This window comes from Stegostoma tigrinum, chromosome 17, assembly GCF_030684315.1.
Source record: "Stegostoma tigrinum isolate sSteTig4 chromosome 17, sSteTig4.hap1, whole genome shotgun sequence".
Lineage (NCBI taxonomy): Eukaryota > Metazoa > Chordata > Chondrichthyes > Orectolobiformes > Stegostomatidae > Stegostoma > Stegostoma tigrinum.
This window is the reverse complement of record NC_081370.1, coordinates 16954514-16982509: the sequence shown is the minus strand read 5'-3', so window position 1 is coordinate 16982509 and position 27996 is coordinate 16954514. Positions and strand designations below refer to the sequence as shown.

Here is a 27996-nt window from a genome sequence, read left to right as displayed (position 1 = left end):
CACTCTGACCTCGATGGAACCACCCATCTCTACCAAGTCCCGCCTCACGCTAGATTCCAGTCTCCGCTCATATTATTTGTTCAGGAGTTGGCAGCGGAAGTAGTAATAGTGGGAGCGAAAAAGATTGAAATTCTCAGCCAAGAAATGGAGTTTAATGAGAAGGCGTTGATAAAACAGCTAGGCAAGGTGAGGTACTGAGGGGATAGGTGATAACTATTATGGGGAGAAGGAAAATAGGAGGTACCTAATATGGAGGATGGTGGATAATGGATAGATTAAATTTCAGCTTGACTGGATTCATCTTGTGTTTTTTTTCAGTATAAGTTTCGGGACCTAACTGTAGAGGAGCTGAAGAATGTGCATAAAAAATTTCCTGAACTTAAATCATCAATGGACGTATACAGTAAGTTTTTCAAATTAAATTCTTCAACAAAGAGGAATTGCATAACGACCTATAATGAAACAAGACAGTGATATGCTGGTGTGACGAATTTGAAGGATGTGATCAGTGTGATTGGGTGGTAATATCAGGAGGGCAGCCATACCCAACATTTGACTTGAAGCATTAGGTCAGAAAGCAACACACCAGTAGAAGCCTGGTGTGTTTATGACTAGCCAATACAATGGTTTTAACACCCTAAGGCACTTCACAGGAGTGTGACAAAAAATGACAACCTCACACATATTAATCAGCTGATTGTAAGCTTGGTCACAGTAAATTTTAAGTGTCTTAAAGAATGAACCCAATGTTGGGGGTGGGTGGGATTTCCAGAGGTTTGGGCACTGATGCTAATTGTACAGTAATTTAAACAGGGATAGTAAAGAGCTAGATTTTGTGAAGTACAGATGTAGTCATTAAACAAATGCCACCATAGACCTACTGGACCATAGGGTGTTCTCAATATAGAGGGACAACTGATGCTAGTTTAACTTGCGGGTTGCCACTACTCAGCAGAGGGAAGAGTTCGAGAAGGAGTGTTTTTCATGGTAGACCCAGCCAGTGTGCAAACTTGAACATGTTGTTGGTGTTACTCTGCACTGCAAACCAGCCATCTAGCTAACTGAGCCCTGTGTAGAGTCATAGAATCATACAGCACCAAAGAGGTCAGAAATAAAACAGAAATTGCTGCAAAAGCTCAGCAGGTCCGGCAGTATCTTAAGAGAGAAATCAAAGTTAACTTTTTGTGTCCAGTGACCCTTCCTCAATAGTTGTGAGGCAGGGTGACTGGATCCGAAACATTAATTCTGATCTCTCTGCACAGATGCTGCCAGAACTACTGAACTTTTACTGGAAATTTCTGTTTTTACTTCTGATTTCCAGCATCCACAGTTCTTTTGGTTTTTATTTAGCACAGAAGAGGTCCTTTGGCTTATCAAGTTTGCAACAATTTATCTGCACTGATTCTACTTTCCAGCAGTAGACCCATAGCTTTGAATTGCTATGACATTTCAAGTGCTCATCCACATACATATTTAAAATTTAAAAAAATTGTTTCTCATCTCTTAGTACCCTCTGAGGCTGCCTTCGAGGATTATGGGCTGAAGGAGATTACAGAGATCAGGAGCAGCAAAGTTATGAAGAAATTTGAAAGAAAGGATAAGAATTTTTAAAATCAGTGTGTTATTTGACTGGGATCTATTGTGGGTCAGCAATCACAGTTATGCTGGGGGAACAGGACATTTGAGCTAAAGCCGTGCCAAAGGTTTGAGCAACCTAAAGTTTACAGAAGATAGGATATAGGAGATCAACTAGGAGTGAATTGGAGTAGTCAAGTTACCAAAAACATGAATGAGGATTTCAGCCGCAAGTGAGTTCATTGATAGGCAAAGGTGGGTGATGTTGTGGAAGTGGAAATAGGCAGACTTAGTGAAAGCACAATTGAGGTTGGAAGCTCATCCTGCCCCCTTGACCTGTCTGTCTATATGTGACATTAAGTTTATGAACAAACCAAGTTGTCTGGGAAGATGGATGGAACCAATATTTGGGAAATGGAGTTTTGAGTAGGAACCTAAAGCAATAGCTTCAGCCTTTGCCTAATTGGAAGAAATTTTTGCATTTCCAATGGTAGATATTTGATAATTTAGCAATGTTGGAAGTGATGGTGAGGTGGAGCTGTGTGTCAACAGGATACATGTGAAAACTAATTCTGTACTTTCGTGTGGTCTTGCTGAAGCACAGAATGTGGATGAGAAGTAGGAGAATGAAATAGAAGAAAGTTTTATATTTTATGTCTGTGGTTCAGTTTATGCTGAGTTTGGTGGTAAGTGCTGAGGCCCGTGCCTCTAGGTAAGGAAAGAGAAAAACATTAGATTAGTTTCTTCTCCCCTGATCCCTGCTGGGGAAAATAAAACATGTATGTGGATGTCCAGTAAGAAGAAGGCTTGCATTCCACTTTGATGTTTTCTCAACTGTAGCTTGTGGCGGTTTAAACTAGTTTGGCAGTGGAATGATATATGAAGTAGAGGTACAGTATGGGGTGATGCACAGATGAATATAGAAGAATAATGAAGTCAGTCTAGAGAACAGTGTGAATGTATTCAGTTAAGGCAGAGGGAGCGTGGCAAAGTTGGATGGTATTTATTTTGATGCAAAAAGCTTTCTGAATAAGACATGTTAGTTGAGGTTGTTAATTAATGCATAGGGTTGTCATATCATTGCTGACACGGAGACATGGTTGAAGGAGAAACAGGACTGGTGGATCGATATTCCAAGTTATAAAATCTTTAGGTGAGATGTGGGGAAGAAGATGTAACAATAGACAATGTGTTGTACCTGCATAATGTGGAAGCTGGTGGACCCTATTGTGACTTGTAGTGACCATATCTGTGGCAAGCGTTGGTTGCTTAAGGAACTCTGAGCCAGAGGTGATGAACTGGAGACTGAGCTGTGAACGCTGCTACGCATCGGGGAGACGGAGGGTTACCTGGACCTGTGTTTCAAGAAGCAGTCACACACATTTCCTTACCTCGAATTCAGTCAATGGTCAGGGACAGGAGAGCGTGACTACAAGTGAGGCAGACAGAGAAAGCCAGGAGGTAGTTCTGAAGGAGCTTCAGCCCTTAAGCTTGTATAACAGGTTTGAGATTCTTGCTCCCTGTGTGGATTAGAGCAGGGCTGTAGGGAGAATGAGCAAACTGACCACTGCATCATGCTGGAGGGAGCCATTCAAGGTTGGCGTCGGGGTATTCTGCTGAAGGAATGTGAGCAACTCGGGGCTAAATTTAAAGACAGAACCAAAAAAGTGATAATCTCTGGATTAGTACCTGAGCCACAGGCTAATTGACACAGCATCACCAAGATTAAAGAGGTAAATTTGTGGCTCAAAGACTGATGTGGGAGAAACAGGTTCAAGTTCTTGAGATATTAGCACCAGCACTGGGGAAGGAGGGAACTGTTCTGATGGTCTCCATCTGAGTCATGTTGGGACCAGAGCCTTGGTGAAAGGCATAACTGAGAATAAAGCTTTAAATTAAATAGTAGGGGTATGGGTTCAGTTGCATGGAAAGTTATGGAAAAAGTCAAAGGCGGTGGGGAGGGCTCAGCAGAGGTTATTAAAATTCCCTGAAAAAGTTATCAGGCAGAGAGGGTGGAAGAGCTCAAGAATTCAAACCTGGGTCCCCAGGAATTACCCAGGTAGCAAGTTTTGAGAAGATTTATAGCTCAGGTTGAGTTTCAGGATGTGAGTTTGCTCACTGAGCTGGAAGGTTAGGTTTCAGATGTTTCGTCACCATTCTAGGTAACATCATCAGTGAGCCTCGGATGAAGCACTGGTGTTATGTTAAATAGAAAGTGGGACATAACACCAGCACTTCATCAGAGGCTCACTGATGATGTTACCTAGAATGGTGACGAAACGTCTGAAAACTAACCTTCCAGCTCAGCGAGCAAACTCACATCCAGAATTACCCAGGTCTCTGGATTAATAGTCTAGGAGAATAACACTGGGACATCACTTCCTCTTTGTATCAGTCTTCTTGGTGGAAGACAGCAGGAGCATAGCAGAAGGGAGTCGGGGGCAGAGGTGAGTGTAGCAGTACAAAGGAGAAGGTCGTGAGAACAGGAGATTGAAAATTCTAAAGGTGGAGAAGTCGCCTGAACCAGATGGACCACACCCCAGAGTTCTGAAGGAGATGACTGAGGAGATTTTGAAGGCGTTGATGGTGATCTTTCAGGAATCACTGAAGCCAGGGAGAGTCCCAGAGGACTGGAAAATACCTCATGTAACATCCCTTTATAAGAAGGGAGGGAGACAAAAGACAGGAAATTTATGGGTTGGTTACCTTGACTCTGGTTGTTGTTAAGATTCCAGAGTCCATTATTAGGGATAAGATTGAGGAGCACTTGAAGTGCTTGGTGAAATAGGGCTGAGTCAGCACAACTTTGTTTAGGGGAGGTCATGCCTGACACATCTGTTAGAATTTTTTGAGATAGAAACGAGGAAGTTAGACAAACAAGAGCCAGTGGTTGGGATCTATTTGCATTTCCAGAAGGCCTTTGACAATGTGCAGCACAGGAAGTTGCAAAATAAGATGAGCCCATGGCATTAGGAGTAAGAAACTGGCATGGCTAGAGAATTAGCTGATTGGAAAAGGCAGAGAATAAGGATAAAGTGGTCTTTTTCAGGTTGGCAACTAGTATCTAGTGGAATTCTGCAGGGGTCTATTTTGGGCCCACAGCTATTCACGTTGTACATTAACCATCTGGATGAAGGAACTGAAGCCATTGTTACCAAGTTTGCAGTGACAGAAAGATAAGTTGAAAGACAGGTAGAGTCAAGCAAGTGAGAAGGCTGCAGGAGGACTTGGATAGGCTGAGATAGTGATCAGAGAAGTGGCAGGTGGAATACAATGTGGGAAAGTGTGGGAAGAATAGGTAGGAACAATAGAGGCTTAGACTATTTTATAAATGGTGAAAGGCTTTGGAACTCTGAAGCACAAGGGACTGGAGTCCTACTTCAGGATTCTCTTAAGGTTAATGTGCAGGTTCATTTGGCAGTTAGGAAAGCAAATGTAATGTTGACATTCATTTAAAAGGCATAGAATACAAGAGTAGAGATGTACTACTGAATCTGTATAAGGCACTGGTCAGACTATGTTTGGAATATTGTCAGCCATTTTGCGCCCTGTATCTAAAGAAAGATGTGCTAGTGTGGTAGGGGATCCAGACGATGTTTACAGGAATTATCCTAAGGATGAAGAGCTTGTCATATGAGGTGCAGTTTGAGGACTCTGGGTTTGTGCTCAGTGGAGTTTAGAAGGATGAGGGGATACCTCATTGAAATTTATAGAATACTGAGACACCTGGATAGTGTGGGTGTAGAGAAGATGTTTCCACTAGTATGAGAGACTCAGACCAGAGGGCATGAGTGCAAAAATGACCCTTTAGAACTGAGATGAGGAGGGTTTTCTTCAGCGAGAAAGTGGTGAATCTGTGGAACTCATTTCCGCAGAATACTGTCTAGGCCAAGTCATTGAATCTCCTGAATATAGTTTGTGAATAGGTAGCCATAGATGTGCAAACAGCTCTTCAGTTAATGTTTTATACACTAATCCAGTCAGAATCCAGCAGCTGAATAGGACTAAAAAAGTTTTCTGTTTAACTACAGCTTTCAGCGATGGCTCCCAGAAAGATCTGCTGAACTTAATTGGCACCATTCCTGTTAGGTATCAAGGTAAACTTTTCTCCTCATGCTAGAGCTGAGAACTGTTCCTCTTAGATATCAAAGTAAGCCTCAGTGTGTCAGAGCAGGATAATTCTTTTCGCTATTAATGTAAGCCTTATCCTATCAGTTGAAGAATCCAGTGTTGTTACAAGATATGTAGTACTATATGCTGTAGAAAAGAATGCAGTTTAAACAGATATGCTTTAAGCCATTCATTTGCAATCATGTTTCACACCCTATTTCCTTTCATTATATTTCTGTGATCTTTGGGGCAAACCTGGATTGATACAGTATTCTACTGCTTAAAATGTTCCCTTCAAAGCCCAAATTTGGATTAAGACGATATTTACCATTAGCTGATTTTCCATATATAAGATTCAGAGTGAACATTTCACATTACTATCATAGTATTATTGAAGTCCTAATGCATTAACCATATTGGCAAGGTACTTTTAGAGTGAGTTGATGGTAGCGGTGTGTTAGAGACACTCCTGATCCCATGAACCATACCTAGAAAAAACTACATTCAGAAGAAAAACTCAAAGGGGAGAAACACATATGTACATGAAGAACAAATATTTAATGTCAGTATTGTGATATAGGATTGCAACCGTTTTATCACAAAGCCAAAGAATTGTTGTGTGATTTGGAATTGCACTAAAGCTTGAAATGGACCTTTGTCCTTTTCGTTTGTGCAATGTTGTCACAAAGATCCCTTTGGTTTACTCATGCCTTTTAAGGAAAGAAATCTGCTGTCCTTGGTCTAGTGTACAAGTGATTCCAGATACACAGTCACTTTTCAAATTTTTTTTTAATGTTTTGAAGTGCTGTTGTACACAAGTGAATGGTTTTTCCCCATCACCAAATCGCCCATGTTTTTTTCCCTCCATCTACTAACCACCACCAGTATATCACCCACCACAGTCACTCTTAATTGCTGCCTGAAATAACCCTGCAAGCTGCTAAGTGCAATTAGAAATGGGCAAAAAATTCTGACCTTGCCAGTGCATCCACCAACCAATTTTTCATGAGTCACAATCTGAGAGATGATTATGTAATGTATCGCATCTTTTCTGGAATTCTACTCAAGGATTCACTTCCTTAGTCAAGTTCACTACGAGAAATCTGTTCCCGGTCAGGACCTAAGAATATGGATTATGCCACATATTTTGTACAGGAATGCTGGTTGCTTGTGATGCTACCTTTGCTTTCTATAGACACAGAAACAGCTGAAATTTATTTGGATGGACTTTGCAGAATGGTTACAGCACAAAAGGAGGCCACTTTACCTAGGTGACAAGGTGGCTCAGTGGTTAGCAAGGTTGCCTCACAGCGCCAGGGACCCAGGTTCGATTGCACCCTCAGGCAACTGTCGGTGTGGAGTTTGCACATTCTTCCCATGTCTATGCGGGTTTCCTCTGGGTGCTCTGGTTTCTACCCACGGTCCAAAGATGTGCAGTCTAGGTGGATTGGCCATGCTAAATTGCCCTTAATGTTCAGGGATGTGTAGATTAGGTGGTTTATAAGGGAATGGGTCTGGGTAGGATGCTGAAGGTCGGTATGGACTTGTTGGGCTGAAGAGTCTGTTTCCACACTGTGTGTTTCCACACTAGGAATTCTATGATGACAAATTGTGCCTGGGCTATCTCTTTGAATGAGCAATTTACCTAGTGCCGTCCCCTAGCCTTCTCTGCATAGCAGTTCTAGTTCAGTTTCTGTACTTGTCCAAATGTCTTTTAAATGTTATAACTATACCTGCATCCACCACTTCTTCTGGCTGTTCATTCTACTCATGAACCACTCCATGTAAAAGATAAAGTTGCCCCTCATGTTCTTTTTAAAACTTTCTCCTCTCCCTTAAAACCTGTAGAGAAGGGAACTCAGCCAGGAGGATATCCAGATGGAAGATTTATATTCCTCACCTTCAGGGCCACGAAAGTGGCCAAACATTTATCTTTGGAAGTTGAATGAAATCTGACACATTTTTTTAAACACAATGTAGTTATTTGATTTTGACCTCAATTGGTAGAATTTTCTGTTGAGTTGCATGGTTCAGCTGCAACCTTTCTTCAGTGTGCTCTCAAAGTAGCATTACCTGTAAATTTTATACATCTAAATTGATTCTGTATTACCGTCAGATTCCATGTCTGCACTTATTACAGCTTCCTGTAATTGTAATGTATGTCTGTATTAGAAATGGCAGAATCTTATTTTATCGATTTTTAGTTTGGTTTCCATTTCACAGTTTTGTTTCGACTATTAATAAAATCCTTTGAACAAACATACCTTTGTAATCTGTGTGCATTTTGTGTTCTGAATTGACTTAAAATCTGTTTCTCTTTGTTTTGTCATCCAGGATCATCCTATAATATTCCTATTCGAATATGGATTCTTGACTCTCATCCTTTTGGCCCTCCTTTGTGCTTCCTGCAACCAACCTCAAACATGGTTATTCGTGAGGGCAAACATGTAGATTTGCAAGGGCGCATTTATTTACCATACCTGCAACACTGGAGTCATGTAAGAAACCTGAGACAGTGGCAACATTACAAAGAAGTAAAACTGGGAAACTTTGGCATGTGAACAGAATCCGGCAGGGGGTCTACTGGATGGGTATAGAGCACTAGCCTTCAGGCTGGCAATATAGTACTCAGTGTGGCTCACTGTGGAGAACAGTTGAGCACTCAGACACCCATGATGCAGGAGTACCTTTGGTTTGTGAGACATTCGGGTTGTGAGATAGGTACTGGACTGCAAGGGGCTAATGGCATTTAGTGTTGACTTATAGACTCTGGGAAATGTGTAAAGCTGCTGATCTGCAGGTGGTGATAGCAGTTGTACTTATGCAGTCGTTCTGTAGGCTTACCCTCAGAGGACAATCTACGCAGTGTCCTGTATTAGGCAACGTCCTGTTTGATGTTGTAGCTTCACAGTGAGAAAAACCTGAACCTAACTGTTCTGTCCAAGATGTTTCCCAATAAGGTAGAACATGAGATGATAAGTCATGCAACACCATCATAGCTCCCACCTACCAACATCAGACTGAAAGTTAACTGGTAGCCAACAGATTGGTTCTGGTGACCACGTGTCTATCAGTTGTTTCTACTGCATTAAATACAAGAAGAGACAGAAGTTAGATAACAAAGTGTGGAGCTGGATGAACACAGCAGGCCAAGCAGCATCTCAGAAGCACAAAAGCTGAGACAGAAGTTAGCCATCTTTTCTCTAAAAATATGAACATAGAACAGTACAGGCTCTTCGGCTCACGATGTTTTGCCGACCTGGTATCCTACTCTAAGATCAAACTATCCTGCATACCCTACATTTTACTATCACCCATGTGCCTGTCCGAGAGTCACTTAAATGTCCCTAATGTATCTGACTCCGCTATCACTGCCGGCAGCTCATTCCATGCACCCACCACTTTGTGTAAAGAACCTGTCTCTGATATCTCTCCTATACCTTCCTCCAGTCACCTTAAAATTACGCCCTCTCGTGATAGTCATTTCCGCCCTGGGAAAAAGTCTCTGGTTGTCCACTCTATCTATGCCTCTCATCATCTTGTACACCTCTGTCAAGCCATTTCTCATCCTTCTTTGCTCCATTGAGAAAATCCCTAGCTCCCTCAATCTTTCCTCATAAGACCTGCCCTCCAGTCCAGGCAGCATCCTGGTAAATCTCCTCTGCACCCTCTTCAAAGCTTCCTCATCCTTCCTATAATGAGGCGACCAGAACTAAACATGATATTCCAAGTATGGTCTAACCAGTGTTTTATAATGCTACAGCATAACCTCATGGCTCTTAAACTCAATTCCCATGCCAAATATGTTTTAATTGTTCTTTCTTTAACTCTAGCCAAAAACAGATGTAGTTGGTTTATTACATGAAATGATCACAAAGTTCGAGGAAGTGCCACCTTTATATGCGAAGCCTTCTATTGATGGCATATCCCTGGCAGAGCTCAATACCTACTTGGCTGATATTTCTTCAGGTTTGTGAAGTTTTGTTTACTCTGGCACAGAGGTATTTAGAACAAAAAGATATTACTATGTACATCATCTGCCCAGTCACAACGCTTATAATCTTCAGTCTTTTCTTTCAGAAATAAATCTATACAGCTTCCTTTTGAATTTATGGACAGTTTCATTCTGTTGTCTTCCAGGCAGTTTTTTTTAAAGTGTTCAGAGTGTCAAAGAGAGGTTTAGAAAAGACAGAGCAAAGAGTGGTGTTATCTAATAATTGAGGTTGTATTTTATGAAAGGACATTGATTAGTTGGTTGCCCAAGCAAACATAAAGAGACATTTAGTGACATGGGATATGGGCTAAGTTAGGAGATATCTTTCATGCTGTGAATAAATCAATTCCAAGTGAAGACTGGCTCTAGTTTCTGCTTTCACTTACAAGCACCAGCGATATAACAAGTAGAATTTCTTTCATTGTTTTAATGGTTAGAAGACAGCCAAAGAGAAGTGGCAAACTCTAAAAGGTGTCAGCCCAGTTGAAAATGAAGATCAATGTAAGATAGCTAATTTGTTTCCCCAGAAGTGTTCAGTAGCGAGGATATGAGCCAGGTGCCTTCCATAAACTGTATGGGTCCAAACACAGATCCATTCATGGGGTATTACTTGTCACTTCATCAATCCTTCTTCTTCCTATGCTTGAGACAGTTTCTTATCTATTCTTGTTATCTAACCTGAAATCTCACATCTTTAAACTTAATTTTACAGAGTAAAGGATGAAAGATTATTAGTTTTCTACACATCAAGATACACCACAAGGTTTACCTGCGTCCCTTTTGAGGATTACCCAAATGATAACCCGATAAGCAACAGTCAACATGAACCCCAGTATCCAATTCAAGTCCAAGTCAAGGGACTTTTTTGAGAAAGTGGCTTGCTAAATAGACTGAAAAGATATTGATGTGTTGCATCTTGATGTAGTGGAAAAATTGACAAAGTAAAGATTGTAAAACAAATAAAACTTAAAGCTGAGGCAATTCAGTAAACAAAAACAAGAACTCATTACTACCTGAATGGCTGTAAATTGAGAGAGGGGAGTGTGCAGCAGGACCTGGGTATCCTTGTGCACCAGTTGCTGAAGGTAAACATGCAGGTGCAGCAGGCGGTAAAGAAGGCAAATGGTATGGTGGCCTTCATTGTGAGACGTTTCAAGTACAGGAGCAGGGAAGTGTTGTTGCAGCTATACAAGGCTTGGTGAGGCCACACCGAGAATATTGTGATCCTTCTGGTCTTTTCTGAGGAAGGATGCTGTTGCTTTCAAGGGAGTGCAGCGAAGGTTTACAAGGCAGATTCTGGGGATGGTATATGAGGAGAGATTGGCTAGTTTAGGATTGTTTTCACTGGAGTTCAGATGAATGAGGGGGAATCTCTTGGGGCTTATAAAATTCAACAGGACTACACAGGGTAGATGTTCCTGATGATGGGTGTGCCCAGAACAGGGAGTCACAGGATGAGGATTCAGGGTAGACGATTTAAGATGGAGATGAGGAGCCAACAGATTGAATGTATTCGAGAGACAGCTAGATATAGCACTTGGAGCAAATGGGATCAGTGCTTACGGAGAGAAAGTAGGATTAGGCTATTGAGTTGGATTGTGTCATGATTGTGACAAATGGCCGAGCAGGCTAGAAGGGCTGAATGGCTTCCTCCTGCTCCTATCCTATCCTATGTTTCTATGCAAGTAAAAACTGGGACTGGTTAAGAAAATTAGCAGGTGACCTGTACTTGTTAGAAGAACTATGTGGGACTACCCCAGGAATTAATTTTTGGGCCTTTACTATTCCTAATTTATATTAATGGTTTGAATTTAGAAGCAAACTGGAGATGGTGTCAAACAATAGAAGCTTCAAGACGTTAAAGTAAGTGAGCAGATGAAATTTGCCTTGGACAAATGTGAAGTACTGGACAAAAGGAAAACAAGTGGCTAATATAATTATTCCCTGAACTACCGAGGGTTAATCAAATAAGATTTAGAGAATTATAATGCCCAGTATCTGCAAAACTGCAGTTTATAAAGCCAATAGAATGCTGAATTATAGACTACAAGTTGGGACAGTTCAAAACGCACCAAGTTTAGTTTCGACCACATGTCTTTGTGTCCATTTCTGACTAGCAACACATGTAAGTCCTGGATGTGGTTGAAGAGAAGAACGGAGACTGATCCCCAAAGACAGAAAACTGGGCACTGAGAAATATCTGGAGAAACTTTCATGGCTTGAATGCCTCTATGGTGTGCCTGAGGCAAGCATCTTGAGATTTACAGAGACTATTATTGAGGGGCAGATGGTGCTTTTTTTCTAGGAATGAAGAAGTTGAAGTTCATAAGGAGCTATGAATGGTGAAGGTGATCTAGTCAAAAAGTACTCCGTAAGGAATCCTGACTTTCAAATAAAAATAATACAATGGTGTATTTAAGAAAGTTTATGTTTATTATGAGGTTGTGTAGGGATATAGAACATAGAACATTACAGCACAGTACAGGCCCTTCGGCCGTCGATGTTGTGCCGACCTGTCATACCAATCTGAAGCCCATAAATGGTTTTGGATATGGTTTGGTAAAGTTAATGACATGGAGAGATGGTTCAATATTATTGAAGTCACCAAAGATAAGGAATTACTGAATAAAGAGGCTGAGTGAGGACTGCAAGAAGACAACCGGAGAGCTGAGGCCAAAGGTGATAAAGATCTGGAAAGTGGAGATTTTGCAGGCTGGATGATTGGTCAAAAGGAATATATGGGATCAATAAGCAGGGGTGGTAAAAAGATGGCACCAGCTCTACCGCAATTGGTCTGTTGTTCCTGAATTTCTTCCATCCTCTTTTTTAAATTCAGGAACGAAAATAACAATCCATGATATGAGCTTAGAACATAATACTGTGAAGAATCAGAACATCTCTAATAACTCCCAGACTTAAATAGACATGGGAGACAATTTTGTGCAGCAAGGCTCCAGACCACAAGTATGGAGACTGGACTTCTGTATCATAGCTTTGATTTACTAATGATCCCTAACCAACAGCGAAGCTCCAAGCTGGGCAACATGGCTCATCAGATCTACTTCAGTATCATCAGCTTTGACATGAGGAATAGTTACTTGGTTAAATTTTTGAAATGTTACTAGAAATTACAAAACTTCTATCTCAGCAGAATTAAGTATTTTCAACAAAGAGGGGATTAAATAGAGAAAATGAGCAAATGTTAAAATTGTCTTTTTAAAAAGCAGAAATGTGAAAATGAGACTGTGATATGGTTTTAATCATCATGTACAGGTCTGTCTGACATCAGTCGTCGATCAAAGTTGGAAGCTGGTGAGCAACGCTTTGGCAAAGTTACTGTGCTTGGTGATGGCGACTTGGGAATGGCATGTGCCATGAGCATTTTAGCAAAGGTAAAACGGTTAACCTAATATGTCCATGTCTGGACGTTGTTTACCCATGATTTAATTGAAGCTGTCTTGTTGTATAATATTAGCAGCAAAGAACCATTTATGGTCTTAAGGGAATATAAAACTGTTAGGAATGATTTTTGAAAAAAGCTATTAGGGCAAAGAGAAACAACAGAGGAGAGATAAAATAAATGGTAAAATATTATATTGACATATGAAAGAAAATGAGAATGGAAACAGGGCCTCTGAAGGCTAAATTCAAAGGCATTAATGAAGAAAGTTTGAATAATTATTATAACTACTTTACTTTGCTTCGGCATAAACCTGGAGGATTAAAATATGAAAATGACATGAGAAGAAAAAATCAAAAATGTTAAAAGGGCATGAAAGGTAGAAGGACGGTGGGGAGCAGGGAATTGATGAACTAACCAACTTACAAAAGATAACTTATCCTGATCCAGAAGGATTACAACTACTGCTAATAAAATAAGGTTAGAAAAGAAACAAATTGATAAGAAAAGTAGAATACTGCCAGAGGACTGATAGATTGCGAGTGTGAATCTTATGTTTAAAAAGGAGGATCAGACAAGGGGAAACTAATGGCCTTGTGGTATTATCGCTGTACCGTTAATACAGAGACCTGGATAACATTCTGGGAACCTGAGTTTGAATCCCGTCATGGCAGATGGTGGAAGTTGAATTCAGTGGAATATCTGAAGAATCTAATGATGACCATGAATCTATTGTCAATTGTCAGAATAACCTGCCCGGTTCACTAATGTCCTTATAGGAAGGAAACAGCCATCCTCACCTATTCTGGCCTACATGTGACTCCGGACCCGTAACAATGTGGCTGACTTTGAACAGCCCTCTGGGTAATTAGGGATGGACAATAAACGCTGCCGAGCCAGTGACACAAAATATAGTGGAATGGTCAACATGAATTTTAACAAGAAAGATCAATTTTAATAAATTATTTGAAGAAATAAGAGAAGATAGATACAGTGGAACAACTAAGATTTTCAAAAGGCCTTTTATCAGATACTGCATAATAAATTTGTAACTACACTCATACTACATTTATAATATACAACATGTATCAGATGCAAGCTGACCATAAAGCAGAAAACAGGGGGTGGAAGTTAAAGCTGGTTACTCAGTCTGTCAGAAGGTTGAAAGTGGTTTTCCATTAGGATTGGTTTTGGGACCATGATGATCAGCATTTATGTAAGCACTTCGGACTTTGGAATTGGAAGTACAATTTAAAACTATGCACACAACAGATGGAGTGAAGAGTAGTTTGTAGTTAATACAGAAGGAGAGTGTAACAAAATGCAGGAAGGTATTAATAGACTTGTAGCATAGCAATGTAACTTGGCAATTTTTGACCTTAATATTGATAAATGTAAAATGGTTATATTTTCTTAGTAAGAATAAGGATGCCGTATACTTCCCAGGAATTGAGTGTCTAAGTGTGATAGAGTTGCAGAGGGATTTGGAAGTATAGTTATTCAAATCAATTAGAGTAATTACAAACTGAGTCAAAATGGTTTCTGGATATTAACAATCCAAATTTGACACCAACCACTAAAAGAGACATCAAGACAGATGAGAAAAGTTTGGTAGAGAAGTAGATTTTCAGGAAAATTTTAAAGGATGGTACAAGTGCTTAAGGGTTTAAGTGGGCATTCCAGAGCATGGGACTTAGAGCTGAAAACATTACTGCATGTGGTGGAGTAATTAAAATCAAGTATGTGCAAAGTGCCAGTGTTGAAGGAGAGCAGACATTGAATGTTTGAAGGCGATTTTGGAGATGGGAATGCCAAGATATTTCAGTGTCTTAAAGGTAAGTTTAACTAAATTGGTTAGATTAACTGAGCAGTGTTTTTTCTATTTGCTGCATCCACCTTCCTCTTCACAGTTTATTAAAATCATGATCAACTCTAGTATCAATTCAAAACACAAAAACGACGAAGTGAGGTCTTGTCAATCACTTTTGACATCGACCTTAAAGTTCTTAAATAACCAGGATCATAGCTGAAATCAATGTGTAATTAGAATGAGTGACACTAGGGGAAGTCTGCTGACAGCAGGAGGAATAAGATCAAGCCTTAGCCCAACAAGCATAACCAAAACCAAGCCTCAACATCAGTTTGAAACATCTGTTGAGAAGGTAACCTGTTTAAAGACTGGAGGCAATACCATGAAAATAAAATGTGAGGCTGGATGAACACAGCAGGCCAAGCAGCATCTCAGGAGCACAAAAGCTAACGTTTCGGGCCTAGACCCTTCAAATCCCAGATTAAGTTAAATAAAGATCAGTAATTCCCATAAATGGCTGATTTTAGTACTGTCCAAACTGGCATCAATTTCAAAAATCTCACTGATGAAACATTGGTAAATGCTGTTCTTTGAACATTTTTGTCATACATGTCCTAATGCAGTTATAAAGCAGTGAAATGAAGTTACATACAAGTGTGAAATCATCCAGGATTTATGTTGCCCATGAACACCCCCGACATTACTTTTACAAACATACAAATTAGAATCAGAGTAAGTTCCTCAAGCCTGCTTTACCTTTCAGTAAAACCATGGCTGATCTGATTATTGTCAGAATCCCACCTTTCTCATCAACCCATAGCATTGTTAATAGTCAAGAATCTATCTTTCTTTGTCATTTAGCTTCATCAGATACTTGTTGTCTTTTGTTCCTTTCTCTCTCAATTTCCCATTAACTGTCTTTATATACTATTTTCGTCAACTACACCAAATGTTTGCAAATTACGCATTTTAACCCAATCTCTGGGTAAATGAATTTCTCCTGAATTACTTATTTCATTTATTGGTGATTATTTTATTCTTACAGCCGTTAATTTTGGATTTCCCCAGAATTGGGAGCTTTTGTACCTATCAAATCCCTTCATGATCTTGTCTCACTGAATTGTTACAATTATATTGTAACCTTGATTTCGAAGTGCATTAAGTAAACTTGGTTTCACCTTGAAAGACTGGTGGGTTAATATGATGGCTCTGAAGGCTGTAAAATGACAATCTCCACCAACATGGCAGCCAAATAGTTAGCTTAAACTCCGTATCTAAACATGAACTTGAAGAAGCGATGAAATGCTACGGGGTTATCAAACCCATTAGTTGTACTTAATGAGAAGAGGCAAGATTTTTAGAAAGAGAGAATATTAGATAAACAAAATAATGTGGATTTTTATTTGTCTCCAGGAAGTTGCAGAAAAATTGGCAGTCGTTTCAACCTCAGAAAATGCTATAAAGGGAGGATCACTGGACATGGAGGTTTTCGGTCTGCCTAGAGTTGAAATCAGCAATGGTTTGTGTAATCTGACTGGGCAAATACAGCACATAAACTTCAACTTTTTTTAAAAATTAGAAATAAACGCATTTGTTTCAAACATGGCTAACAACTAGAGATTTATCTCTACTTCAAAGAAAATTATGAAACAAGATCTCATGTATCTAACCCAACCTTCTCTGAACAAACAGGTTGGTAACGGCAATAGGAGAGGCCGAGGCGTCATGGCAATGTCATTGAACTAATAACCAGAGCCTAAGGCCTAGCTCACAATGCCCACATCCCATGAAAGATTAAAAGAACGCCAGTGAGCTTTGTGAACGTTTTCATTATTTTTGAGGGTTCATTTGCATCATGTAATGGAAAAGGAAGCCTAGGTGGGTCTGGCTGGAAATAACTGGCAACATTAATTGATGATCCTTGATTCTTATATTTGTGCCCTCAATAACAAAAACAATAGTGTCAATCTCCCTACCAGCCGAACTGCATGACTTAGAGCAAAGATTACATGGGTAATAGAGCAGAAAATCACTGCTTATTATCTGTCCGTTCGCAAACCTTTGAATAGGTAACCCTTCTCTGAAATGTCTGTATTTTCTCTTCTCTTCTAGATTTTTCAATTTCAGCAGGTTCTAATGTAGTAATTATTACAGCGAATACCTGGAGTGGTGAGGAGTCCTATCTGAAAGCGTTACAAAGCAACGTGGATCTGTTCAGGAAGATCATCCCCAATGCAGTGCGATACAGTCCCAACTGTGTACTCATCGTTGCTTCCCAGCCAGGTACACAGCCCATCAATTCAATAGATTATTTCCTGGGAAATAATGTAGGTTTATTATAGCAGGAATGTTCTTTACTCTAGGTATAGATTTCAAGAGTGCTAGTTATGTCGGAGATTGTTAGAGCAGGGTCACGAAAATTCAAAAGCCTTGAGTACTTTTCCTGGGTCTTGAAGAAGAAGTAAGATAAAGGATGAGATACAAGTTGCTTATTAGTTCCAAAGATTGGGGAACTTCACAGTATTAGGAGTACAAATCCAAAATGCCCAAGAGAACGGAACATTTTTCATATGGCTTGCTGTTTGCTGGTTACAGAGGATCCTAGTGACCACAGGATATTTTGCTATATTATCTTACTATGCCTCAGTGTGTAATGTTTGCTGTCTGGTCTGGTAGTTGACGTGATGACGCATGTAGGCTGGAAGCTAAGTGGGTTTTCTTCGCACCGCGTGATTGGGACTGGTTGTAACTTGAATACTCAACGATTCCAGTCTGTCCTGGGGAAACACTTGAAAGCATCCGTTGAGAAGGAGGCCTGGATCATTGGTGAACATGGAGAGAATGAAGGTACGGATGTTGCAAATCGACTAATTCTTACTGTACCTCTTGATCTCATGCAGCAAGTTGAAGTAAAATGCTACTTTGCTGGCTGCATCCCATCCCGGCACTGTTCTTTGCATTCTCTACACTGCAATGAATTGCTGTCACCAGCATGGAACAAAAGAACAAGTATGTTCTGATCAGAATCTCATGGAAAACTGATTCCTCCAAATATATAATCCAGAAAATTGCATGGTTGATGCTTTAATTAGTGCAGGTGAACCTACGAACTGATAGTGTATTTATTAATGGAGAAGGGGTGCTCAAACTGCTAATTACTTGTTCAGAATGTCTCAGAAGGTATGTGCCTAGTAGTACTTCATGAACAGGCACAGTAAATGTTGCTACAATCCATGTAGTTTTATGATTGTAAAATAAAATGTTACTGTTCCAAAGTAAGCCAAACTATGATTGCACCTTTGGGGCAGCTGTCAAAATATGAAAATTGGACTGTTTCCTTAGTTTTGACCTTGTCCAATCTCCTTTGAAAGCTGGATTAGAATTGACCCCCAGGTTGATTTTGCATATCTAGCTGAGCTTATAATGTCTCAAACAGAATGGCAGATGATCTTAACATTCATTCCATCAATCTTGACAGGTTATTCACACATCGTATGCTCAGTTAAATATCCAATGAATATTTGCTCAGATGTTCATTGAGAGTGTAGCTCCAGATGCTGCTGTTCTCTTCCTCTATCAAAGTGTTGAACTATCCATGTGAAAATTAAAAACTGCTCTGGTTTTTGTGCCAACTTGGGCATGTGTCCCATATTTCAATTGAATTTTTTTAATATAAAACAAAAATACTGCAACTGATGGGAATCAGAAACAAACTCAAATGCTGAAGAAATTCAGCAGGTCTTCTAGTATCTGTGAAATGCTGCCAGACCTGCTGAGCTTTTATTATACATTGGAATATTTGATTTGATGTTAGGATGCAAAATAATAGAATATTTGATCACAGATCCAGAAATAACCTAATCTTAAAGCTAATTGGGGAAGAGCAATGAGGATGGATAATAATTGCTAATGTACCCAGCGACTCCCACAACCTGTGAATGAAGTTTTAAACTGTGGTAATGCTTTGGATTTTTAAATTTGTTTTTCAGTGGCTGTGTGGCAAGGCCCTGAGGTAGGTGGTGGGAAAATTAGGAGCCCAGATATAATCACGGACCATGACAGCTGGAAGCAGTTGGCATACAGGTAGGAAAACTAAGTAGTCCAGAAGCTTTGTAGAAAGTCAAAATATTTCAGGGAAATATTTCAGTCTCCTGTAACTCCTACTCTCAATTTCATTTCCTCCTCTCACTCCTCCCTCAGCTGATGTATCAGTACTCCTCCATGTTGAACAACACTTGGAGGAAGCACTGCGGGTGGCTCTCTGGATGGGGGATTTCAATATCCACCACCAAGAGTGGCTCGGCAGCAGCACTACTGATCGAGGCAGTTGGGTCCTAAAGGACATAGCTGCTAGGTTGGATTGGCAGCAGGTGATAAGATAACCAACAAGAGTGAAAAACACATTTGACTGCACACTTGATGCATCTGTCATGACAATATCGGCAATAGTGACCACCTTACAATCCTTGTGGAGACAAATTGCTGGCTTCACATTGAGAATACCCTCCATCGTGCTGTGCTGAAAGGTGTAACTTTCAAAGTGATCTAGCAAATCAAAATTGGGCATCCATGAGGCATGTGGGCCATCAGCAGCAGCAGAATTGTACTCCAACACAATCTGCAACCTCATGGTCTGGCATATACCTCACTCAACCATTATCATTAAGCCAGGGGTCCAATGGAGAGTGCAGGAGGACATGCCAGGAACTGCTGCACCAGACATACCTAAACATGAGGTGTCTACCTGGTGAATCTACCAAATGGGGTTATGTGCTTGCCAAACAGCATAAGTAGCAAGTGATAGGCAGAGTTAAGCAATCCCACAGCCAGCAAATAGATAGAGGCTCTGCAGTCCTGCCACGTCCTGTCATAAACGGTGGTGGACAATTAAATAATTCAGTGGAGGAGGAAGCTCCACAAATATCCTTAATGATGGAAAAGCCCAGCAAATCAGCCCAGAGATAAGGATGAAGAATTCAGAACTTGATAACTTGATAACAAGAAATGGTTAGTTGCACTTCAGAGATAGTGGGAACTGCAGATGCTGGAGAATCCAAGATGACAAAGTGTGGAGCTGGATGAACACAGGCCAAGCAGCATCATAGGAGCACAAAAGCTGATGTTTCAGGCCTAGACTCTTTATCAGAAAAGGGGGATGGGGAGAGGATTCTGAAATAAATAGGGAGAGAGGGGGAGGAGGACTGAAGATGGATAGAGGAGAAGATAGGTGAAGAGGAGAGTATGGGTGGGGAGGTAGGGAGCAGATAGGTCAGTCCGGGGAGGACGGACAGGTCAAGGGGGCAGGATGAGGTTAGTAGGTAGGAAATGGAGGTGCGGCTTGAGGTGGGAGAGGGGGTAGGTGAGAGGAAGAACAGGTTAGGCAGGCTGGGACAAACTGGGCTGGTTTAGGGATGCAGTGGAGGGAGGGGAGATTTTGAAGCTGGTGAAATCCATATTGATACCATTAGGCTGCAGGATTCCCAAGCGGAATATAAGTTGTTGTTCCTGCAACCTACGGGTGGCATCATTATGGCACTGCAGGAGGCCCAGGTTGGACATGTCGTCTAAGGAATGGGAGGAGGAGTTAAAATGGTCCACGACTGGGAGGTGCAGTTGTTTAATGCGAACCAAGCATAGATGTTCTGCAAAGCGGTCCCCAAGCTTCCGCTTGATTTCCCCAGTGTAGAGCAAGCCACACCGTGTACAGTGGATGCTGTATGCCACATTGGCGGATGTGCAGGTGAACATCTGCTTTATGTGGAAAGTCATCTTGGGGCCTGGGATGGGGGTGAGGGGGGAGGCGTGGGGGGAGGAGTGGGGGCAGGTGTAGCACTTCCTGCTGTTGCAGGGGAAAGTGCTGGGTGTGGTGTGGTTGAGGGGGGACTGTGGAGCAGACAAGGCAGTCGCGGAGAGAGTTGTCTCTCTGGAAGGCAGACAAGGATGTGGTTGGAAAAATGTCTTTGGTGGTGGGGTCGGATTGTAGATGGCAGAAGTGTTGGAGGATAATGCGTTGTATCCGGAGGTTGGTGGGGTGGTACGTGAGGACTTGGGGGATTCTCTTTTGGCGGTTATTTTGGGGGTGGGGTGTGAGGGATGAGGTGCGGGAAATGCGGGAGACATGGTTGATGGCGTTCTCGATCACTGCGGGGGGGAAGTTGCGGTCCTTGAAGAATGAGGACATCTGGGATGTGCGGGAGTGGAATGCCTCATCCTGGGAGCAGATGCGGCGGAGGTGAAGGAATTGGGAATAGGGGATGGAATTTTTGCAGGAAGGTGGGTGGGAGGATGTGTATTCTAGGTAGCTGTGGGAGTCAGTGGGCTTGAAATGGACATCGGTTTGTAGGTGGTTGCCTGAGATGGAGACAGAAAGGTCCAGGGATGTGAGGGATGTGTTGGAGATGGTCCAGGTGAACTGAAGGTTGGGTTGGAAGGTGTTGGTGAAATGGATGAACTGTTCGAGCTCCTCTTGGGAGCATGAGGCGGCACCAATACAGCTATCAATGTAATAGAGGAAGAGATGGAGTTTAGGGCCAGTGTCGGTGCGGAAGAGGGACTGTTCCACATAACCTACAAAGAGGCAGGCATAGCTTGGGCCCATGCAGGTACCCACGGCCACCCCTTTTGTCTGTAGGAAGTGGGAGGAATTGAAGGTGAAGTGTTGAGGGTGAGGATGAGTTCAGCTAGGCGGATGAGGGTGTCGATGGAGGGGGACTGGTTGGCCCTGCGGGACAGGAAGAAGCGGAGGGCCTTTAGGCCATCTGCTTAGGGAAAGCAGGTGTATAGGGAATGGACGTCCATGGTGAAAATGAGGTGTTGGGGACCGGGGAATTGGAAGTTCTGGAGGAGCTGGAGGGTGTGGGTGGTGTCACGGACGTAGGTAGGGAGTTCCTGGACCAAGGGGGAGAAAATGGAGTCCAGAGAGGTGGAGATGAGTTCAGTGGGGCAGAGGCAGGCAAGACAATGGGTCGACCAAAGCAGTCAGGTTTGTGGATTTTGAGAAGGCGATAGAAGCGGGCGGTGCGGGTTTGGGGAATGATGAGGTGGAGAAGTTGCACTCGTTACTGCAAAAGCTATGGGCTTGAACATTGTGGCAATAGAACTGAAGACTGTGCACCACAACTTGCCGCTTTCCCAGCCAAACTTTTCCAGTACAGCCACAGCACTGGCATCTATTTGATACTACGGAAAATTGTCCAGGTATGTCCTGCACACACAAAGCAGGTTAAATCCAGCCCTGTCAATTAACACCCCGTTAGTCCACGCTTGATCATCAATAAAGTGATGGAAAGTGTCATCAACAGGGATATCAAGTAGCACCTGCTCACTGACCAGTTTGGGTTCTGCTAGGGTTACTCAGCTTCTGAATTCTTTACAACCTTGCTACAAACGTGGACCAAAGAGTTGAATTCCAGAGCTGAGGTGAGAGAGATAGCCCTTAACATCAAGGCTGCATTTGACAGAGCATTGGCATCAAGGAGCCTTAGCAAAACTGGAATCAGTGGGAAGCGGGGCAAACTCTCCACTGGTTAGAGTCACACTTCGCACTAGGAACTAGTCTGTGGTTGTTGGAGGTCAGTCATCTCAGCTCCAGGACATCTCTGCAGGAACTCCTCAGGATAGTGTTCTGAGACAAACCATCTTCAGCTACTTCACCAATGACCTTCCCTCTATCATAAGGGTGTTCACTAATGATTACATCATGTTCAGCACCATTTGTGATTCCTCAGATGCTGAAGCAGTCCATGTTCAAATGCAACAATATCCAGGCTTGGACTGACAAGTGGCCACACAAATGCCAGGCTATGACCATCACCAATAAGAGAAAATATATCCAATGCCCCATGATATTTTATGGTATTACCATCACCATCAGTGAACACACTGGGGTTACCACTGACCAGACATTCAGTAGAACTTGCCATTTAAATGAAGTGGCTACAAGAGCAAGTCACAGACTAGGAATACTGAGGGAGTAACTCACCTCCTGACTCCGTAAAGCCTGTCTACCGTCTGCAAGGCACAAGTCATTAGTGTGTTGGGATACTCCCTTGCATGAATGTAGCTGTCAACAACACTCAAGAAGCTTTGACACCATAATGGATAAAGTAGGCCTCTTGGCACCACAACCACTCCCTCCACCACTGATACTCAATAGCACCAGTATGTACCATCTACAAGATGCATTGCATTATTACCGAAGGCAGCACCTTTAAAATCCAGGACCGCTTAGTGAATGTCAAGTTCCAGTAATCTTGGACTCTAACACAGCCCATCCTGCTCTTCTGAGTACCTAAGTCCTGTGAGAAACGCCGAGGGATGGTAGCAGCTTCCCAACAAACTGGAGAGATTTTATCCCAGTCCATGCCCTGGAATCAGAGAGATTCTCATCAGGGAAGCATTCCTGGGAGGTGGAGGTGGGAAACAAGATTAATTGGGATTGGGTGTGACCAAGGGGTCCATCGACAGGAAGGGGAAAATCTCTGCAAATCCAGGTAACAGATTTTGGACAGTGTTCCTGAGAAAGGGGAATAAATACTGGGTTCCTGAGAAACCATCAGTTTAGAGCTGAGAGTAAATCCGAGCAAGATCCGGGTCTGTCAGGGTTAGGAGGTAGGGAGGTGTTCTTTTATAAAGAGACGCAAATCTACACTTGCAGGGGAACATTCAGGTGGTGGTGGTCTTATGGATCTGCTGCCAAACCCTTCTAAATGGAAGTGGTCATTGAGTCATAGAGCACAGAAACAGACCTTTTGATCCAACCAGTACATGCCGGCCATAATCCCAAAATAAACTTGTCACACCTGCCAATGCTTGGTCCATATCCCTCCAAACATTTCTTATTCATGCAAATCTACACTTTTACTGGGACATTCACTGAGAGACTCTATCCCTTCTTCAGTCCCCATCTCACTGATGGAAGTAAAAACTCAGCCTCTGAAGAGCTGTCCCTGGAGCATAATAATCCAGAAAGATGAGGGGAGTAGATAAGGTGAATGGTAGGTGACTTTCAAGACTTTTGGGGATTTCAAGACCTCCAGGGCAGGTGAGAGGAGAAAGATTTAAAAAAGACATGAGGGGCAATTTTTTAGCCAGAGATTGATTTTTGTATGGAATGAACTTCAGAGGAAGTGGTGGATGCAGGTACAGTTACAGCATGTAAAAGGTATCTAGATAGGTACATGAATAAGAAATGTTTGGAGGGATATGGGCAAGCATTGGCAGGTCTGACAAGTTTATTCTGGGTTAATAGCCGGCATGTACTGGTTGGGCCAAAAGGTCTGTTTCTGTGCTCTATGACTCAATGACCACTTCCATTTAGAAGGGCAAGGGCAGCAGATCCATAAGACCACCACCACCTGAATGTTCCCCTGCAAGACACTCAACACCCTGACTTAGAAATAAATTGCTGTTCCTTCAGTGTCACTGGGTTAAATCCTGTAATTCCCTCCCTGAGAGCATTGTGAGTCAACCTACAGCACATGGACTTCAGGGTTCAAAAAAGCAACTCACTACCACTTTCTCAAGGGCAGTTAGGGAAAAGCAATAAATGCTGGCTAGCCAGTGACACCCACATCCCACAAGAGAATGAAAACTTTTCATGGCATATTAGTTGCATTTGTAATGTATTTATTCTCTGTATGTCGATCTAGCTATTGAGAGTTGCAGTGGAAACAAAATGCCGCTGAGCCTAATCTGGATCTCATGGGAATTCCACTGATGAACTTCCAGTAGTTATCACTGGATCATGATTATGAGTAGGAGTCCAAGTAACCTTTCCCTCCATAAACTATGATAAATAAAAGGTGACAAAGTGTGACCCTCTCTGATGAAGGGTCTAGGCCCGAAACGTCAGCTTTTGTGCTCCTGAGACGCTGCTTGGCCTGCCGTGTTCATCCAGCTCCACACTTTGTTATCTTGGATTCTCCAGCATCGGCAGTTCCCATTATCATAAATAAAAGGTGCCTTTTGTGCCTCAGCACTTCACAGTCAATGCTGTGGATTCAAAGTGTAGTCACTGTTCTAATTGAGAAAACCAAAGCAAACTAGTGCTAGGACTGCAGCCCTGGTTGAATCAGATAGCTCAGCAAAAATTAACAGTTAATATTTGAACCTTCTAGTTTGAACAGTTCAGTTTCATCAGCAGAAATGTCCTATGCATTTTAGTGATATTCAGACTAATCTGGAAAAAGTCCTTTTTAACTGTTTGGAAGAAGTCTATCAGAAGCAACTTTCCTGTGTTTGTAGATTCAGATCCATTGTTATTCATTATTTCAGGGTTGTCAAAGGGTTAAAGGAGAAAGGTCAGAGGTCGTGGTCGGTTGGTCTGTCCGTAGCTGATTTAACTGAGACTATCCTGAGAAATCTGGGACGTCCACATTCTGTCTCCACCCTAATGAGGGTGAGTTTCCACTAATTTCCAGGTCCACAATGAAAAGACAAGACGTCTGGAGGACTGCAGCATTTCTTCAGTAGAAGTGGCCATGAATTGCTCTGACTTACTGGTATGATATATGTGAACATCCAAGAGGCCTAGGAGAGCAAACATGCATTGTGCAGTAGTAATACTCGAGCTGCTTGATGGACTGTTTTGGATATTGGCTGCAAATTTGATTAAGAAAAGAAAATAACGATTGAGTTTAATTTCATCTTTTTAACAGACTGATTATGCGAATGTTTTGTTATAGTTTAGATGCCCTCAAGCATCTTTTTCACCAATGAATTTAAAGCTATGAGTATTGACAAGGTGCACAACCAGTAAAGCCCAATCCTTGCCTCAGACTGGATCTGCAAAACGTCTGCTGAATCATAATGTTTAGAAATGTAAAGTATCAAATGCCAGGTGAAAAATAACCAAAACAGATAGAAAGGACTTGAAGTAATGATGGTTCACTGTTTTCAATAAGTAAACAACATGGAGAAATAATTAAAACTGTTTCAATGTGGGCAAATAAAACAAGGACAGTGGAGTCATAACAATACTAAGGCTTATGTTGCTCATCAAATCACATGAAATATCTATGCCCCAAATTTTGCTCACAGTTTTATTGTAAGGAGCATGTGAAAGGAATGAGCGATAAGGAATTATTATACCAGTTCCAGCTGTATAAACTAGAAATTTGTTTTGCAAGCAGGCTTGAGATGGAGGTCATCCAGTAATAGAGTTGAAGCCAGATCCTACAGATTCAAAGATATAAACTGAAATTAGTAAAAGAATACAAAAGTTGCAGTCACTTCTGGGAACTCACTGACCCCACTCTCCTAACAAAGATATGTTGGCCTTGTCAAAGAGTACAACACAGATTTGAATAAGTTTGGTGCTAAATGAGTTGAATAATGTGGACAGTTTACACCGATTTAGCTTGTATTCCCTTGAGCATGGATGATAATGGCGTGATGCTAGATAGGTACAATTAAACAGATTCCTCTGGATAAAGTCAGAACGAAGTGCTGCAACTTAAAACTAATGTAAGGCTGTTGAATGTTTATACCAGTAAGAACTTTATCACGGGTATATAGATTTCTAGCTGTTCCCTTAACAAGCCCAAGTAAAAAATTAAATTCATGTAGGATTAATAGACCTTTTGTTACCTAAGGTGTTAAATGTTATGGAACCAAGGCAGTTAGATTAAATCAAGATAGGTATATTGATCCATTTAATGGCCATATAGTCTGGAGGTGTTAAATTAGCCTATGTTTCATTATGAGAAAGTACATTTCACTTGATGTTTGGAATTTTGCACCATTATAAGGTGGTAAAGTCAAAGTTATTCAAGAAGCAGTCAGATCCTGGACTAATATATGAGAAAATCAATTGGATGAATAATCTCTCGTCTTTCACTATTCTAGGTTTCAATGTAAGCAAGTTTATCTCACAAAACAAACAGGTCACTGCTGCGACAGATAACGTTCTGTATTCTGTTTCTGTAACAGAAGTTGTTTGAAATCAGTATCTCCTCTAGACTAGTGAATGTTTTCAGGCTGACTTAATTGTAAAATGTGGTAGTCTTGAACAGGTGTATACGAACCCAAAAGAGAAAGATAGAGAAGAAACTATCATTGTTTAGCCTGGTCGTGCGCTGATTCTGAGAGAACTAACCCAGTTTATGTTTTTCCTACAGAACAGGTATGGAATCAGTGGTGAAGTATTCCTCAGTCTACCGTGCATGCTCACCATGGCTGGAGTAGAGAATGTAACCGCACCAGTGCTATCTCAGGATGAGGAAGCAAAGCTGCGGAGCAGTGCAGCAACCCTACAAAGCTTACTTGAGCAGCTAAAAATTTAAGCTGCTGATTGGAGCAAGTGTAAATGATAGATGGCAAAACTGAGGAACCTGCATCAACTTCCAGCATTTAACATTGCCCTGTTTTTATCCAGACGGTCTAAATCCTGTAACTGGCAGCTGCACACCTTTTGATTTACATGTAATCATGTTCTCTATATAACCACTGGTGTCTTCCACCTAGCTCAACATAAAGATATTAGCTTGGCTTTGTAGCAGCACTTCCTGTTCAGGTGCATGTTAAATTTAAAAAGGTCTGTTTTCCTGTAGAAGGAAGTTCTCCCAGCATTCTGTTCAATATTAATCTCTGCAGTGCTATCACACAACACAGAATAACTGGTAAATGCAAACCACTGCTCTTTGGGGGATCTTCACACCTGCAATATGTCCAGACCTGTGCAATTAGCAATTAATACAATCATTCACTTCTTTTATAATGAAAGTGAAATGCAAATGCATGAAAATTTCCAACCCTTAATCGTATGTGATGTAGGTCACTGGTTCTCAAAGTGTAGCAGAGTCCTCCAGTTGTTTCTCTACTGTTTCAAAATACAAGTTATTGATATGGAATGCCACTTTTAAGGCCATAGAAGAGAACAGAGCAGAACCAACCATGTCTCACATCCCGAACGCCATAATGTGAAAACAATAGAATAATTTTATAACCAAGATTTGATGTGATTTAATTATTTTTAAATATAATGTTTGAAATGTATTATCTTGCAAGATTATTATTTACAAAAAGAAAATATCTATACTTCTGTTTCTGTCATGAATTAGTTACATTTAGAAATGCATGTAAATTTACTACATTTAGTCAGAAAAA

At 41.4% G+C, this 27996-nt stretch overlaps 1 protein-coding gene across 3 annotated transcripts; it reads left to right on the top strand.

The window, feature by feature from the left end:
- The first annotated feature begins 28 nt into the window (after positions 1–28).
- Positions 29–27927, top strand: uevld (UEV and lactate/malate dehyrogenase domains). 3 transcript variants are annotated; one of them, XR_007249016.2, is made up of 12 exons: positions 29–186; positions 319–403; positions 5607–5672; positions 8020–8183; positions 9519–9654; positions 12953–13071; positions 16303–16408; positions 17002–17172; positions 17566–17736; positions 18879–18972; positions 25165–25391; positions 27009–27118. XR_007249016.2 is itself a non-coding variant. In XM_048545826.2 (12 exons), exons 1-12 carry the CDS (start codon positions 145–147, stop codon positions 27171–27173), a joined length of 1443 nt encoding a protein of 480 aa, XP_048401783.1. In that variant the 5' UTR covers positions 29–144; the 3' UTR covers positions 27174–27927. The 3 variants fall into 3 exon arrangements, 2 of the variants coding, with proteins under 2 accessions (XP_048401783.1, XP_048401784.1); XM_048545826.2 differs by having other exon boundaries at positions 25165–25288; positions 27009–27927; XM_048545827.2 differs by lacking the exon at positions 5607–5672 and having other exon boundaries at positions 25165–25288; positions 27009–27927.
- Positions 27928–27996: the final 69 nt, after the last annotated feature.